Source organism: Notothenia rossii, assembly GCF_949606895.1.
Source record: "Notothenia rossii genome assembly, chromosome: 2".
NCBI lineage: Eukaryota > Metazoa > Chordata > Actinopteri > Perciformes > Nototheniidae > Notothenia > Notothenia rossii.
In genome coordinates this window covers 27,470,719-27,488,480 of record NC_136904.1, presented here as the reverse complement: position 1 = coordinate 27,488,480, position 17,762 = coordinate 27,470,719, and the positions used below count along the sequence as shown (strand labels likewise).

Sequence of the window (17,762 nt, the reverse complement as noted above, 5' to 3'; positions counted from 1 at the left end):
TTTTAGGGTGAATTAGAAAGGCCCTGCATTCAAAGAGATGAGTGGAGAGAAGGGGGCGGGAATAATCACAAGGGCCTAGCTGCCTGTGCGGATTAGAATAGGAAAGAAAATCCTTTCATCTCAGATCTGTACTTCCAAGCTTGGAAGCATGCGATCACAGACACAACTCACCAAACCTCACATTTATTCTTCTCACCGAATAAAGCCATATAACTATGTTGTTCATTTTTTATTCATACACAGCTATTTATGTTTTAACAGATGATATTCAATTATTCTCAAAATGTGCAGACGAGCCTCTGGATTAAAGAAAAGCTTGTATAAAAGCCTTGCTCTCGAGGCTGACCTCTCAGACGAGCGCAGGGGAGGGCGCGCACATGATCTTACTTGCTTCTCCAATTTCGCATGCTGAAATGTGGACCGCTGCTCTATATTTGGCAGACAAGCCTTTCAACAGCCAACTAAATGTAACAAGAGGGAGAAGACCAGAGAATCTCCTCAGACGTAACATGACAAACAAACACCCCAAACAAGGCCATCTGACAGATAACAAAATGGATTAGCCACTAAGTGTGTTTGCTTAGTCGTCTACCTCTGCAGAGGTTTTATTGAGGGTCAAATGAGAAGAAGCCAAGCCAAGTGTAACAGGAGTCGATAAAAAAAAGATACCAGGATTATTATTCTCATAGTAAATGGTTTTATTGTACAATTATTTTTGTTTAATGAAGTGGTTTGTAGTCCAGATCTTCAATGTTAACAAAAAAGAGACACTGCAGGAGAATATATTGGAAGTACACACAACTTAAACACGCATGTGTAGTAACATGCTTTCTTTTTAGGCAAATGAAAGATAATCACACAGTAGCAGCTGGTAGGCAGAACTGAGTTAAGAATTTTAGACGGACAGTCAAGCTTGTTCTGCTTGGGTCTTTTGGTATGCAGAAATTACTTCCTCAACCGAGTAAATTGTCCAGTCTAGATGAGATGTTAGCCTACGGCAGTGCATGCTGAAACACATTTATGAGCCCATTAAAAGATGCTGTCTTAGGTTCAGACATGTACTCGTTATTCATTTCCCACACCACCCATACACAAGTAAAGTAAACGTTTGTCCAATTGGTACCTAACTGAAAGTACTAAAGAGCTTGTTTTTCAGTTCATTTTGAAATGCATTTTAATATTTTTGATGGTTAATTAATAATTTCAGTATCTTTCTTTTGAAGGTTTTTAAATGTCTTACATTGAACTGACAGATAGTACATTTAAGATTTTAGGGTTTTGGAGTCGGTCCAACAAAACAAGGGATTTGATAATGTCACCTTGGGCCCTAAGAAGTTGTGATGGGCATTTTTCACTGTTTTCTGATGTTTTATAGACTAGACCAAACAACAAATTGATACCTCACCAAAAGAATTGCCAGGTATGTGCTGTTGATATTTCACTGGCCCGAGACACAAATCGCAGGATGCAGCATTTCATATATCAAGCTAGAACATCTCAGGACTGGTTCCAGAGGGGTTTGCAGGATTCAGGCCTTCTGGTGGCAGGTTTTCTATAAGACTCTAGGTTTCCAAATGCTACATTTAGCATTTCATCTTGATGTAGAAAAAAATAAAAATGGTTGACACAGATATACAAGCAACATTATACTGCAGAGGAATAAATACTCTTTGATAACAGGCACAAGTGCAATGAAGTAAGGAATTTCACAGCTGAAGCGTTAGTGATTATTTTGAACATGTTCAATTTAAAAACAAACTGGCTGCAAACAATCCCCTTAGAAAAGAATTAGGGGGAGGGCAAGACATGTAATCCTCTCTTTAATCACTCTTGCTCAAACACTGCCTAGCTGTAAACTTCCTCTTTGTTAAAAAAACCAAAACCTTTCACAAGCTGTAAAGATGTTGAACTGCGAAATATGTTCTCACCCAGTGTTCCATGGTCAAACCGATGTGGATACAAATAATGATTTTAGCATGTGCACAACAAAACATACAATACATTAAGAGGTGGAACGACCAAAGAATTAAAGGAGTAAGTGCTTCTCACGTGGCCAAACTATGGAGAAATCCCCAAACGTGTTCTGCTAACTCTTTAACAGTCAGTACAAACTTTCAGCCACCTCTTCCCTCGCTAGTAGAAAATTCCAGTTGAGAGGGGGAAAAGCCACGTCTGCTCCTCCCCACTGTGTGGGTTTTGTTCTGCTAATCAGACCACATGCCTCAAGGATTCAGGAATCCAAGAGCTCTCAGCCAGCTTCTCTCATTCCACATACAGGCGCAGCAGCCTGTGACAAACTATTCAGTGTGTTGGGGGGTTAAAGACTCTATCCATTCATAACACTGTTCAAGCCTCCCTCCCTCCTCTCCTAATCTAAGGCACTTCTTTACCCTCACCACCTCCTCCCCCTCTTACCCCTCACATGCCCTCTCTCTCCCCTCTCCCCACAGCAGAGCCCTTTTTTTTTTTTATCTATCTGCATACTGCACACTGGGTCTGAATAGGCTCATGGTTTATTATTAGACTCCATAGTCAACCACACACCCACTACAGTTTGAATAGTAAAAACAGGACTCCAGCGAAAGTCTTGATATTTGGTTTTCTCTTTCTCCTTGCTTGTTTCTGCAGTCTTCTTCTGGTTTGTTTCCTCCCTGGCTCTCTTGCTACTCAGGCATTGAGAGGCGAAATGAGGCACACTGGAAATGTGCAGGCTGACAATGGAAGACAGCTGCATAAGTCTTTCATGAGCTGAATTAGTGGTACAAGCCTTTGCTCTCCCTTCCCCCCACACATGCCTCCTGCTCTCCCCAAGCAAGCTGATCCAGACACAGCAACACACCTCGTGGAAAGCTTAGAAGGGAGAGAAAGACTGGGAGGCAAAGACAAAGCATGACAAAGGCTTTGTTTGACAGACCTGTGATTGCTTTTTGCAAAAGTAGTTTTATGTCCCTGTAGAACATCCATCACAATAATTCTAATGCTGTGTATAAGACAGAAGGTTACATTACGTTTCTAAGATGACACTGGTGTTAAAATAAAACTTTTACCAAGTTTCAAGAGGCTGAATGCCAGAAGTCTTTTCCTTTTCTACATTCTGCAGGTATGACCCACATTATATTCTGAAGCTCATATATTTTTGACAACTTGGAAAGAAATGCATTCACAAAAAGGACATCTGGGAGTCTCTATTTGTGTTACATTATGAGTTAAGATCTCTGAGACACTTCACAAAAGAGACCTAACGGATAAAACAGAACCTTCAAATAATTTCTACTCAAACAAAACACAAAAAACTGTAAAAAAAATTGAACTGATGAAAGAAATCTAAAAGACGTAGATTTTAGATTACGAGTATTAAACCTAACAACATGGCATTCAGACTACCAGCATGGATTCTCATGGTTTATTTCCAACAGGATTAGCTTTGGAGAAATTGTCGCTCACGATTTAAAAAAATGTTCCCGTTGATACATTTTGTCTGTCATGGATATAGTTATTATAAAGGCCAGGTCATTTTTATAGTGCACATAAATCATTTATGCAATAGTAACTTAGAATTGTAGGTAGGAAACATGTGTCAATATGACTCTTTGATCCTGAGACCAGTTGCACTCAATCCAACCAAAAACCATCCATTATTCCAGATTGCACTAGTTGTCATAGCAAGCTTACAGTACACTTAATATCAAAAGTGACAATACATCCTAAAAGCCTTCAGGAAGTGGTGAGATGGGACACAAATCAAGACACACATACGTGTAACGGTATCTGCCCTTAAACAACAAATGAAGAAGAAGAAGAAAACACAAAAAAACGAACAAAATACAAAAAGAATAAAAGCTGGTATTGCGAGTTCAGATAACACAGGAGCTAGAAGACCCACCTGCTTCTTTTAAATCAGCTGTGTTGGAACATTTCGGGTTCCCTGTGGACTACAATAACGGTGGAGTGCGAGTGGTGGATCGGACGAGGACGGTGTGCCTGCGTTGTTTGACAGCGGTGCGGTATGCTAATGGTAACACAAGCCAAACATGCTAAATCATATCAGAAGGCATCACCCAAAATTGCCAATCACCGGAACCCGGCAAAAGACAAAAGCAGTTCAACAGCTTATCCCCGCTGTTTTTAAGAAGCCAATAGACATGAAAGCCGAGAGACCAAAATAAATAACGGAAGTTTTTGGCATATGTTTTTCAACGGCTATGCTGCGCCCTTACAGTATGCAATAGTAGAGGACCCCGGCTTTTATTGATTGTGATTGAAACACTATCTTATTATTTATTTATTTTTATGATTTTTTCCAGACATTCTTTTTAGTTTTACAGCTTATTGAACCTTTTTGTTTGACATCAGCCATTATAGATAATACGGCCATCTGAGTGTGTGTGGTACTGTTTGTGGTTTGTTTTTAACTGTGTAATAAAATTAACTATTCAAAATGTTAAAGTTCCTTATTTTTAAACTGAAACTTGCACTACTGTTAAAAAATAAATAAAAAACAAACCTGGAATTATGCATTTGGGACTTTCTTTTGCTTTTTCTTGTTGTACCGAACCCGTACCGGACCCCCAAACCGAGGTACATACCGAACCATGAATTCTGTGAACCGTTACACCCTTAATATCCACTGAGGTTAAGGTGACTGCAGGCAGCAGTGTTTATGAGTGGAAAGACCTGGTTCCAGTGTTAAATATTTCTAAACAAAAAGCCTGAGGTGCCATTCAACAAGGATTTCATGAGCAATGAGACTATAAACTTTGTGGGCCGTGACATTCTTCTTCTAATTCAATATCTGGATGTGCGGTCTGCTGTGTGGGCTGTGAGGAATCTAGTATAATGGAGGTTTATGCTACAACGATTCTCTAATATGGATTTCTAGGGTGAAGGTTGATGACTAGTCTATACAACAATCTGAAAATGTTTGTAACGTTATAGATTCCTTACTGCTATTGAGTGCAGCTTAGGTGCAGAAATACTGGACTATGTAGAGATGAAGAAAGCTTATTAGTGATGGAAATAAGCGCATATAAATACGACATGGGGTTTTGCAACATAAAACAATGAACATATTGCAATAAAATACAAACAATTATTTTTACGTTGCCTTAATCCATTAATGTACAAATTGCACGACTGAGGCATAATCTGGAAGGATAATATATCTTTTAAAACATTTTTACTACTTCCACTGTTTCATTATTATTACTGTATGATTGACTTCCTCCAATAAAAGAAAGAGGGACAGCAAGCGCAAACATGTTTGATGAACATTCACATTGCTTTCATTTGGCAGCGTTTTGGTTGAGTATCAAATGACTAGAGACAGAGCCAAATGATTTTGGAAGCTGTCTATTAGTTTTGTGGCAGCTTGAGATTTATTAAAAACTCTGTCATTCCCATCTCAGAATAAGTCCTCTATTAAGTCCAAGGTTATGTTTGATAAACAGTAAGATAATACAAAAAATGAATATATGTTGGTAAAATGTGAGGTTTTTCTTTTACCAATTTGCAGAAGTTTTCAAAGTTAATTTCATTACCAGTGAAAAGGACATTTTAAAAAGATCTGCGTTTTGCTGCCGTTTCTTTTCCATCAGGTGATTACACAAGCCATTTAGATTAACACAGATTCTACTGGCTGTTTTGATTTGCAACGGCATGTTAGCGGAGGGATAAGAAACTATAAACCTTGAAGATTTGTGGTATGAAACTATGCATGGTATGCGCCTTAGCCTGTGGAAAAAAGGAGTATCTCCAGGACATGCATGTTCACATTAAATTAAAATATAAAAGGCTCAACCAATGTTAGCATTTCTACATTTGTTAATATCCATTCTAGCAGCTGCTCAGTGACTCAAAGGAACAAAATGTTCTACACGTCTGGTATAAACGTCCCTGATTTTATTTTCATACTTTATGTAGTCTAGTGTTTTGTTTTGCCTACAAGCTCAAACCAGTTCACATTATATTGTCAAGGCAGCTGCCAATAGCAGACGTGGAAAACAATTAGTGTCAAATGTTTTTCTTCCTGTAGTAGTGAGGGACTCCCTGAGGGTAAATGCTTAAAACAGACGGAGGCAACAACACAGATATCACAACAGCAATGAACCTGGGGCTGGCTGATAGCGCAATACTATCATTCAACACTCATTTATCAGCTTTCTGTGGAATTGAGCATTGATCAGAATTATACGTTTGGTTATTTATTTAAAATGTAATTGTCTAAATGTGTGATTCTAAGAAGGCTGTGAAGGCTTAACAAATTAAGATATTCAGAGAGTTTGACAGACAAGTTCAAACCCTGACTTGAAATGGTCAGACACAGCCGCCCCTAATCTGACGTTGGAAAGGTGTGGGGGAGGGGATTTACAACACTATTCAACCCTCCGACAAGCCGTTCTGATGATTGAACTGGCAGCCTAATACATCACTAACGTCTGCAAAGTGTGCACATTTAGGTGAATGCTCAGGATACACGCTTACGCAAGATGTGAAGGAGATCCAAAAATGTTTGAACAAGCTCTACAGTGCTGTCAGTCTTTTAAAAAGCATTATCGACTTTACCAGAACAAGTAAGCTAACAGCCTCGCTTTGTAGTGAGCTTCTTGATATGATTTACTCCCATTCTTAAAATAAGTCACAGTCTCTTTTCTTGCAGAACCTTTAAAAGCCCTGGCACTACTTGAAACGAATGAGCTGAAACACAATAGCAACGGTCAGCCAGGCACTGAAGGGCAAAGAGAGAAAGCTCGAGGTGGCTCTCATGAGATCCCTTCACCACCCGGACTGGACACCGGCAGCCATCCAGAGCGCTGGCTTTGCTCTTTCATTCAAGGGCTGCCTTTCCTTTCTCTGGCTCCCTACTTTTTAAAGTAACATGCCAATGTAATTTTCCATGAGGGCTGCTCCATTTATCAAGGCCAGTGGCACATTGAGGCAGCTAACGAATGCCTTAGTCCTCTAGATTTGTATAATGAGAGGTGGGAGAGTGAGCCACACTCAGAGGTGGTTAGCACTTGTGCTAAGGAAGTACAGATGATTTATTCAGCATTCGAGAGCCAATGCTTCGGGGAGCTTTAACGTAGGACACAGACAATGTAGCCGCGCTATTACACCTCGACCATGGAGAACCGCTACAGGGACACATACTGATTAATGTGTAGATTACACGGCTGGCAAAAGGACAGCTAGTTATATTAAATCACCAGTCTAGTTGTAATGATGCTGACAAACTTCCAAATCTTCCTCCCAACTGTAATTGTTTTCTTCTATAATGGTTTTAGTATTATTTAATTAACTATTCATATTATTAAAAACATCTACAACGATCTAGGTTTAAGAAAATGTAAAGGATATATTCATGTGCATTATTACCTGATATCATTCTGTCACATCTTTCAAATGTACAGATTAAATAATTCTTTTTTAATTTATATTTTAAAAACCATATATTTTCAACGTGCGAGTGAGGTTCAGAAGTAATTATTTATTTGATTATCTTTTTCATTTGCAGCACGTTTTGTTTTTCTTGTGTTGCCAGAGGATATATCTATACAGAGCCAGTCTGCTCTACAGTCAAATTACATATGGAAAACAGTATGTATGGCAGCGAATTGTAATGTAAATTCTTAATGTTTGGGATGTATACGACTAGTGAGCAACAATTAGAGTCATCCACATCTTGTCAAAAAAGGGTTTAGGGATGATCCAGAAAACAGATAGACCCAGAATGTATTTATATCAATCACAAGTCAACAAAATGTAACTTTGACTTTATCTTAAAAACCAGAGATCCAATGACTAAAATCCTTTATTTGGTTCAAATATAGTTAAAAACCACACAGATCTATAGTGTAGTATAAGTAGGATAAGTCAACTTATGAGCTTCTGGTAGAAAACCACCCTCCAAAAAGGCCATTACAGACGACCAAATGAAACTGAGCATTAGCTTGATTAAACTTCTATGTTTCTCTAGGTTTGAATATGGTTGGAAACATTGGTAAAATGAAAGTAAACAACTAAATTAAATATACAACACACTGTATATCTAGTCTCGGTTAGACCCTGTAGGCACATATTATTTTTAACTGGAGTTGCCAACCTAAACCTAAAACCGGCTCTTCATGACTAAAAGAATGTGTGCAACAATCAAAACAATTTTTCATCATGTTTTCCAGGATATCTTTCATCAGTTAGATGTTTGAAAGCAGTTGTTACCCCTTTCCTTTATACAGTGTTGAAAACCAATTCATGTGGTTCTCCCACGAAAGCCTTTTCATTCTAAATACATTATGATTACAAAGACTTTCCAGAAATTTCCTTTCAAAGGAGTCCGCCCAAGGAGACTCTACAGCTTGTGTTCATGGCTGGGTGTCCTGGATTTAAGGAATCAAACAGGCTTCCTCCTCACAGCCCTTCCCCCATGCCACTTTCAGAGCAGCAGGAAAAACGACGAAGGCGTGCTTTGCACCAGCTCCCTCCCCCACACACTGCTCCACCAGGCATTGCTGGGGCTTGTGGGATTAAGAATGGAACACGATGACAGACAAAAACAGTCCTCAGCACCTCCCTGCTCTGCTGTCTTTTATACTGCCTGAGCATGAAAAGGCTCTGAGGCACACAATAGACACAGCGATATATCAACTCTAGGAGTGAACAAGATAAGTGAGGGTGAAAAGCTACACAGATCTTTATATTGTTCTTGTAAGATTTCATAGAAATTGTGTGAAAGAAAATTAAAGTGGAACATAATGTGACATTTACTTTACTTTATCAAGGCTCATGTGATGTGAGTTACAATCTTGTCTAACATAAGAACTTGGTTCTACTGACTCGTGTACCGTAATTAACACTTTCATGGGTAATTGCAATTCATGTTGGCTGGTATTAATACTTAACATTGTATAAGACATGTTTGGAAACTTGAAGGCCATTCCTTTTGAAATGAACCAAGCCTCTGTTGCCAGGATAAAAAACAATGTTTCCTGTAGCTAGTCTCAGCATCATACTCGTCAATGGTGTCCTTATTCACAGTGTGGTAATAAAAGAGAACAGCCCTAGTTTTTTTTATGCATCACATGTCAGACAGCTTTGGGGAATGAAGAGCATCTCCAAGCCTGCTTTCAACAACCTCTATGATAGCTATCACAAAGCAACACTTCAAGAACCCTGCAGCGTTCGTTCCTAAGTGTCCTACTGTATTAATTAATACCATCATGATTTAACTGATGACAGCCCGTATTCTTTACAGAGACATTTTTCTCTGAGAAAAACCACCCCACAGCTGTATAAGTGTTGAAAATAAAACATAACAGAGTTGTTGCCAACAACTCGCAACAATTGAATTCAGGCACACTTTAACAGCAACCTCAAAAATGTGCTAGCATAACAGATGAATGTTTGTATGTGGTAATGTTTGTACTGAGAGACAAATCGCCTAAATATTTTTGAACTTTTAATTCAAATGTATTGAAAGCTGCATATTGCTTTCATCAACTTTATAAACACCAATGTTTACCGTACTTTACAATCGGACCAGCAAAACCTGGATAAGAAAATGGCTATTGACAAAGACAAAAACATCCCAACACTAGATAGTGAAATATGTTACAAAGCAACATACAAATCCAGACAATATAAACAAAAAGGAAAAACTCACCTTTTCATTTTTCACCTTCTTTAATGTCTTGCATTCAGTGTTACCATTTTCCACCTCCTCTGGTTCAGTTTTTGCCGTCAATGCTGGTACTATCCCTACAGCTTCAAGTGCAATATTCCCCATTTGATTGGATTCTGCCAAGTCTGTTGATGGTGTGTTCTCAAAGGACGCATTTCGACTATTCCCCAAAGCCACTTGGGCTGGAGACACAACATCCTTCTCCGCAGCAGCTATTGCCACGACTGGGGCTACATCTGCTTTGTCCTTCTTACTTTTCCCACCAGCCCCTTCCTTCTCTTTTTTACCACTTAGAACACCTCTGGAGGCTTTGCCCCCTTTTTCCATGTTCTTTCCAGAGGTGGTATTGTTGCCAGCAGCTCCTGCGCCTGCTGCTGTGCCTGTTGGCTCCCCTTGAGTCCTTCCTGCAGTTTCTTTTTTGCCCCCATCTCCAGCTGAGGCTTTGCTACTATTGTCTTTAGAGTTCTTACTGCGCTTGTATTTGGATTTGCTCTCCTTGCCTTGAGAGCCAGACACTGGACTAACAAACCTGATGTTGTCAGGCAACGCTGCCACTGCACTGGGTGGTGCCGCCATGCCTTCCTTGGTGCCAGACATCTCAAGTTTGTCCTTCTCTAAATCAGCGTCAAGGTCAATAATCAGATTTCCAACACCGATATCCCACTCATCACCGCTATCGTAAGTGTCCACCGCATTAGAGTCCACACCTTTCCCGCCTGCAGTGCCACCACTTAGGGACATTTTAGTGCCAACGGCCCAGGATTGCCTCAGTGAGGTCCGACACCCTCTCAGACGGTTGGGGCTCAGGGGCAAGGGTTAGAGAATCCTCACGGTCTACTCGTTCTTGTGCCATTTAACCACATTTTATCCTAGAAAGAAAAGAAAACAGAGAATTATTAGGTGAATAATTCTGAAAGAGAAACAGTACAATCTGCCACCACAGAACTGTGTGTTTCATTGGTATAGAAAAAAAATGGTTTCATCACAAGCCAGTGATTCTCAGATGATCACTGCGCAAACCACTATGGTAATACCCACTGGTTTGACAGCAATGCTCCGAAACCCTCTCCTCATAATCAATTCCCACAGTCGTCATGGCAACCATGGGAAATGTAGCTTAAATCCTGCTTGACAGCCAAGGTGGCCCCACTGTTCTGAATGACTAGCTCTCTTTTCACAAGGTACTGCTGATAGTGTCAGTGCTGATAAATAAGGAGTAGCTGGCCTCACACACCCCCACATGGTTTATGGAGCTGTGCCTTTTCAACTCAAGCACACAATGGTAATCTTGCCTTAGCAGAGGAGCTTAAAAACATGAATGAACCAGTGTATGTCTCGGGAGAACAGTGGTGAGTTGTATTTGCTCACACAATATAGTCAAAAGGTCACGATGTTCTATTTTTTTCAACAAATTGAAGACAGGACAGACTCCAGTCTAATTTGGAAAAACTGCATATCAACATCAAAAGCCTCAAGAGATTAAGGTTACGTATTTAAGACCTCTATATATTATCTTACTATTTGCAAATCTGTCCTGACAGCAATTGATAGCAAAGAAGAAAATGTGAAAATGTCTCAATGTGTTTTTTGTTTGTCATGAATAGCTGTGAAAATGAATATCTTTACCACTTTTAATGTGTTTTTAGTTGTGCTATATTGAAACTATTCAGGGGAATAATTGATGTAAAGCACATTGAGTTTCTCTTGTAAATAACACATGCCATATAAATACTGTTGGCTATGGCACATACTTAGTACTCGCCTGCAGCATCAGCCAAGTAATTGTCCAATATAAATAGTACAAAATGTTTATAAAAAAACTCCTGGACAAAAAATGGTTGGCATTGAGACATCTTATCCATTTAATTTCATTGTGTACCACTGCTGAAAGGATAGTGTAAGCTATTAGGTACTCATGGCAGAACACAGTTACAAGGCATCAGGTAATCCCCCTGGATAAAGTACTGGTACTTGATACTCCTCTCTGTTCTGGGGGGAAAAGGTTCCATTGCATCTTATAATTCAACCCTTCAGAGGCTGTTCATCACTGGTGTTGACGGTGTTGATCTGGTTCCAGAAAGACTGAATTTTCTGAAAATCTAGCACTTACGGTTCCCCAAGAGCTCACTGCATGTTGGTAAATAATTAACACTCACATCTAGTTCTCATCCCCCCGTGCGATAAAGAACATGAAGGATGAGGAAGCCCGAGCACAAAAGACTCTGGAGTGGTGGAAGGACGATGAGATCAATACTGCCTCAAACAGGCGTGAAATCTGATGATTCTCTTTGTGCTTTGTAGGGCTGTCCCGAATACCATTTTCCGGGCTCCGGATATTCGGCCCGTGCGGGGGGAGGGTGCGCAGTAATCAGCAGCGAACCGCTTCAACACGTGTATTTCGGTTTATTCACGGCATTCATTTTGTTATTCTACCGTATTGTTGTTTTATAGTTATTTGTTAATGTAACCCAATTTGTGTTCTTTGAAATTGAAAAGGATATTGCATTGTGTTTGTTACTTTCGTTGCAGTTGTATATGTCTTAAGTGTAATTTGGCTTGGCTTCCTATGTTTTATGGACATGCTTTTATTTTTTAAGGAGTTAGCGCTGTTGACAGAAAGTTGTTGTTGCTATGGAAGCAACGTGACGGAGAAAAGTCATATCTACATATAAAGACGGAGAAAGTAAACGATAACGTTTATGGTTAAGTGTTAGCATCCCCCGAAGAGGCACAAGCTCTTACGTTGATATTGGAGATTTCAATCAATTAAAAAAAGAATATCCGAATAATGAAATTGAAACCCGAATAGTACTCCAACTAACGAATATTCGGATATTCGGGTACAGCCCTAGTGCTTTGTACAAAATACAACCCGACAGTTTGAAGTAGAGCACTGGAAAGATCCTATGTACATGGGTTCTTATATCTGATTAGTAGCCATGGTGTGTTTGCTTTGTGTTTTGCAACCTAAGTAAAGAATTGTAATTTTTCTCTCTAATGGATATCTAAAGGACTTTTACTTTATGTATTCCAATCGTAATTTTAATTTGCAAAAACAAAAGCACACCTGTACAGCATTTAAACCACAAACTTTAAAATTATTTCGAATTCATATTACATCTCCAGACTATTAGCCGTTGTGTAAATACAGCTCACCCCGATAGGCTTATCAAGTCAAATCCTTAAGCTTCTCCAATAACTATGACAGCATCCGAAGAGATTGTATGGGGATATCAGCATATTTTCTGCTTCATTACTATTGGGAGAGTACAATTAAATAAATCTCTCTGGAATGGAAGACTTCCAATAAATATTTAATATACACATTTGTCTGATTATTACCAGCCAAGACCAATTTTATATTAAATACAACAGCACCACTACAGTACACAAGAGACGCTTTTAAGCATAGCAGTCATTTTGCCCCATCTACCATTACTCAGTCCTCATTAGTACAGACCAAAATGGCAGCTGGATCCCATAATGCACAGAGCTCATGTTGATTCAGTTAAGGGGCCATGCATATCACCCCCAGCAGTGACAGAGGTAAAGCTGTTGAACACTCATTTGATCACCGTGCCTGCTTATTTCTCACAGATGGCTCCCCAAAGGAAGAACAGTCAGTGGCAGGTTTCGGAGGGTGGAGAGATGCAGCTGTCCCTGTTTGACTGGGTAAACAGTTGTGAGGTCTAATTTGTCCGACACCTCCACAAAAGAGAGGTTGAAACTCTATCTGCAGTTGACCTACTGTACTGCCCTTAGCTGAAACTGCAGCGCAAGCCCTTTTGAAAAAGCCCCACTGAGGAAATGTCCCAGCGAGTGCCCTGTGCAACTCCCAGAGTGCTTGTCCTTTTTTCACAGATCCAGTTTCATTCAGCAATCTATCACGGAGGCCACATAAGCTGCAATGAGAGTGCAGAAAAAGGAAGGGGGAAAGAGATTTCTGCTTGATTTGCTGTGGAACACAACTGAATCAGACCTTGGGTGATGTTGTTATCGGCATGTGTCTGATAGGAACACCATCTGGGGGTTATACAAAAACACCACATACAGGAGTAGGAGGTTTGTACAACTGGGCTCTTACTCAGTTTAGTTCACAGAGCACAATAGGACTTATTTTGCAATTGTGCAGACTGTTAATATGTAACAGACAGAGGTGGTAAGTCACAAGAGGCTCAAGGGGAAATAGCTTTTACAAGTGACTCGTGCTATGACTTTCTTTACCTTTTAAAAAACGCTTCAACATCAGTTTGTGTCCAGCAAAGTTTACAAAAAACAACAACATGAAAATGACCAAATGCATTTTTTTTCCTCACAGAAAAAGTAACATGTGGCAGATAACATGTGTTTCAAGTCTGCATGTCAAAAAGCAAAACAGGTAATTATAGTCTGAATTAAAACGATAAAAAAACAGCTCTTTTGCTCAGCCATAAATGAGATATGCCCTCAAATTAGGCTTGTGTCGACATGAACATTTCACAGTGTGATTATCTAGGCCACAACAATCTCGCTGCATGATATTATCATAATAATTATTATTGAGGTTAGATGATAATCAGTATTAAAGCTTAGCTACTTATATATCAGAAAAATAACTTTGTAAAACAGATTTGTTAGAGAAATACAAATATGAGCAATGCACACAAATGTGTTTATATTGCATGCCAATGGGGGCAGGCCTTTGTTTGTTGTTGTTCCTGCAATTATAACAGCACGTCATAACGCTGCTAAGATATGATGTCTTTGGAGGTACATATGCGGTCATGGTGATTATTGTCTCATCTGTAGACCAATACTCTAAATCCCATTAAAGGGCTGAAAGATGCCTCTTCAAAAAATGTTAAGATAGTCTTGCAGAAAAGCAGAGGAGACTCTTGGTTTGTTGTAGCTCACAGAGAAGTGTTCTAACATCTATAAAATGTCAGCTGTATGGTCTTCTTAGCTCTGTGTGTATAAAACAAGCGCTGACTGATTGAAAAGTGAGGAAAACGCAGGTGAACACACACTTAACTAAAACAATAAACCAAATGGTAAGACCAATATGATGACTTATTTTCTGTCAAGTTTATATCCTTGCATACGTTTGGCTGCACAAAGTCTACCTAAAGGTTCAACCATCTATCCCTATTAAACGGGAACGTACTCCCTGGTGCTAAAACGTGTATTTATTTACTTTTAAATATTTTTATTTAGCACGACATAACTGCCCATATTAATAACAACAATGTATTCAAAAGATCGAACAAGCGTCCCAAAATAAAAAATATATAGTTTAGTAGTTACAAACTCTTTATGATATGCCTTCTGTGTGCAAGTCACTTGGACAGAATGCAAAGAGTGAAGGTTCTTAGGAGTGCCGCACTAATATTAATAATAATAATAATAATAATAATAGAGCTTTTCCTAATGCTCAAAGACGCTTAACTAATATATGCAGGAAGGATACGAATTGTACCGTTCTGTCTGTGCATCAGAAGCTCTGCAGGTCATTCGCAGGCAGGTCCCCATCCAGAAAGCCCCACAGTAACCTCCATGTAATTGGATTTAGTGCTTGAGCTGATTACCAAAATGGAAATATACTGAGCCAATCCAAGAGATGGGAATCAGGAGTCAGTGGATCAGTCAGTATCTTTATCAGTTAGTGCGACCTCATTGAAGCTCGTGTGAATGTATGACAGATTATTTCATTAGTGGTACCTATATGTTATGAAAACATGCGTCAGTATTATTACCAAAATTATTATTAATTATTATTATTATTTCGTTTTTATCCCGAACCGCAGCATTGTTCTACATGTCTTAGACTAGCCTCAAACAACAGTTACCAAAGTAACCAAATAAATGAAATATGCTGATTGCTGTCTGGCTTTTTGGTCTTTAATGTCTAGATATATTGTATGATACAGCACACTGTCTCAAACTGCATCATCTCCTTGGTAGTTTTCCAGTAAAGATGGTTAAGTGAAGTAACAGAAATGTAGAAGTATAGAAATCTGTCTCCTTTGTTAATATTGGCTGATCCTGAACAATTATCAGTACCCTGCATAGGATACGGTCAGAACCGACTGCATCTGGAAAACACCCAACGATAAAAGCCCTGGATTCTTTTAATCACACACTATGTGTATACAAAACAAAACAAAGGACAAGGTAAAAAGAGCCTGAGCCTATAACCGCTATATTTCCATTTTGTTCCTGTTACTGGCCATACAAAATATTGAACTATTGAATCCTTTTCCTGCATGCTTTGTTTACCCTCACATCTGGTAGCTTACATCCACATTGAAGTGGATATATCAGAAAAATACTTTTTCAGGTCATAAGATTTGATCACAGTTTATACATTTCATCACTAAACTAGCCAAACACTAGGGGTGTAACGGTATACGTGTCGAAAATATTCGGTATGGGCCCTTCGGTTCGGTACACGTGTGTACCGAAGTGTACTGAACGAATATAACGTTAAACGTAAAAAATTGAGAACGTGAACAACTTTTTGGAAGTAATCTCAGGTGCTGCGTCGCAGCATTCAGTGTCATTTGCTCACATTGGGTTCAACGCGTCATAGAGCGACCAAGTCATTTCATGCCGATTTGATCGAGCGGGCGGGCCTATGTGGATCTTCCATTTAAAGTGATGTTTAAAACTCAGTTAATGGGGCTCATTCACTGGCGCTTCCACAAACAACAACCAACATAATTATTACATTCAAATGAAGTACATTATTCAAGTTTATATTAACTTTGGATAATAACACGGGAGAAATTAGGGGAAGCGCTCTCCTTTCCTCTCTCCCGACAGCCTGTCAGTATCGTCTCATGCAGCTCACTGATCCAGTAATGAGTGACCCGACAGTGAAGAATAAACATATTTATAAGTAGTTTAGCTTGTTCCAGAGGTAGATAAAATAGCTAAGTGTGTTAGGTCTAACTCTTAGTGTGTGTTTTGCTCCGCTCACCGGTCCGTCACAGCGGGCGGAGCTGCAGGATTTCTGCTTCACACACGTTGCATACCGCTATTTTATTGTCATTTTCGGACACCTTAAAACACTGCCAGACTGGTGAAGCCATTTTGGCAAGCTTGTTTTGTCGTGCACAGAGAAAAGTGTCATATATTTTACATCATGTGATCGGCTCTCCCGATCAGCATTTATAGAGAGCACCGATTGATCGGCAGGGAGTGAATATCGGCCGATATCAAAACGGCGGCCGATCGGAGCATCCCTATTTAAAAGTGTTTTTTGAAGTGTGCCCATCATCTGGATTAGCACAATAACATATCAAGCTTAAAATGGATTAAAGAGGATGTAGTTAATTTAAATAAGATCAATATGACAGATACAAATAAGAATGATGGTTCAGCTACAGTGCTAGGGATGCATATTGTTTACTTTTTTACGATACCGATACCACTGAACGATACCGATAGATATTGTGATACTTTCATGTTGCATAAGGGAAAAATTGAATCATCCCGCAATTACTCCCATGAAGCGCTTTATGATATAGTTATGTCAAATGAATATTACAATTAATTGTGAGACTTCAACCTTTTAGTACTGAACAAATAATGAAAAAAATGTTTGACAACACAGGCTTGAAGACTGTACATTCCTGTACTCTGATTTTATGTGATAGTAGCACATGTTTTGAGAGGTTGGATGTGTTGCCGCCTTTCCTAGAAATAAACTTCTTGCAGTGGTTACAGACCCCACCATTCAGACTGGCAGTCATATGCAGCCACACTACACACAGATTTTTGTGCCAAAATCGAGCTAATGAAAAAACGAAAGCTAACCGAAAGGCTCAGACGTTCTGGAGGAAGGTGAAGGGCGTTGCTTGGCAATCAAGCCAATCACCGAAGCCGTTGCAAGATGCGCGATCTGTTTGGTGGCGGTTTGGGCGCGAGTTTAAGGATATTACGCCTCACTTTATTAAAAAGAACAGTATCTGATTTCGGTACACCGTAGCCAGCAGTAACCGGTATTTCGGTAATACCGGGAACCGGTATGCACCCCTATACAGTAGGGCTGAACGATATATCGTGTCATGGCGATAACCGCGATATGCGCAGGCGCAATATTCACATC

At 39.5% G+C, this 17,762-nt stretch overlaps 1 protein-coding gene across 4 annotated transcripts in view; it reads right to left on the bottom strand.

Moving 5' to 3' along the window:
* Nucleotides 1-17,762, bottom strand: part of znf609b (zinc finger protein 609b) — an 81,991-nt gene that overhangs the window by 40,023 nt on the left and 24,206 nt on the right. For all 4 annotated transcript variants that reach the window (XM_079663741.1, XM_079663740.1, XM_079663743.1 and 1 more), the window contains exon 2: nt 9,656-10,542. In XM_079663741.1, coding sequence (XP_079519867.1) covers nt 9,656-10,414 — 759 coding nt within the window. In that variant the 5' untranslated portion in view covers nt 10,415-10,542. The remainder of the gene's footprint in view (nt 1-9,655; nt 10,543-17,762) is intronic.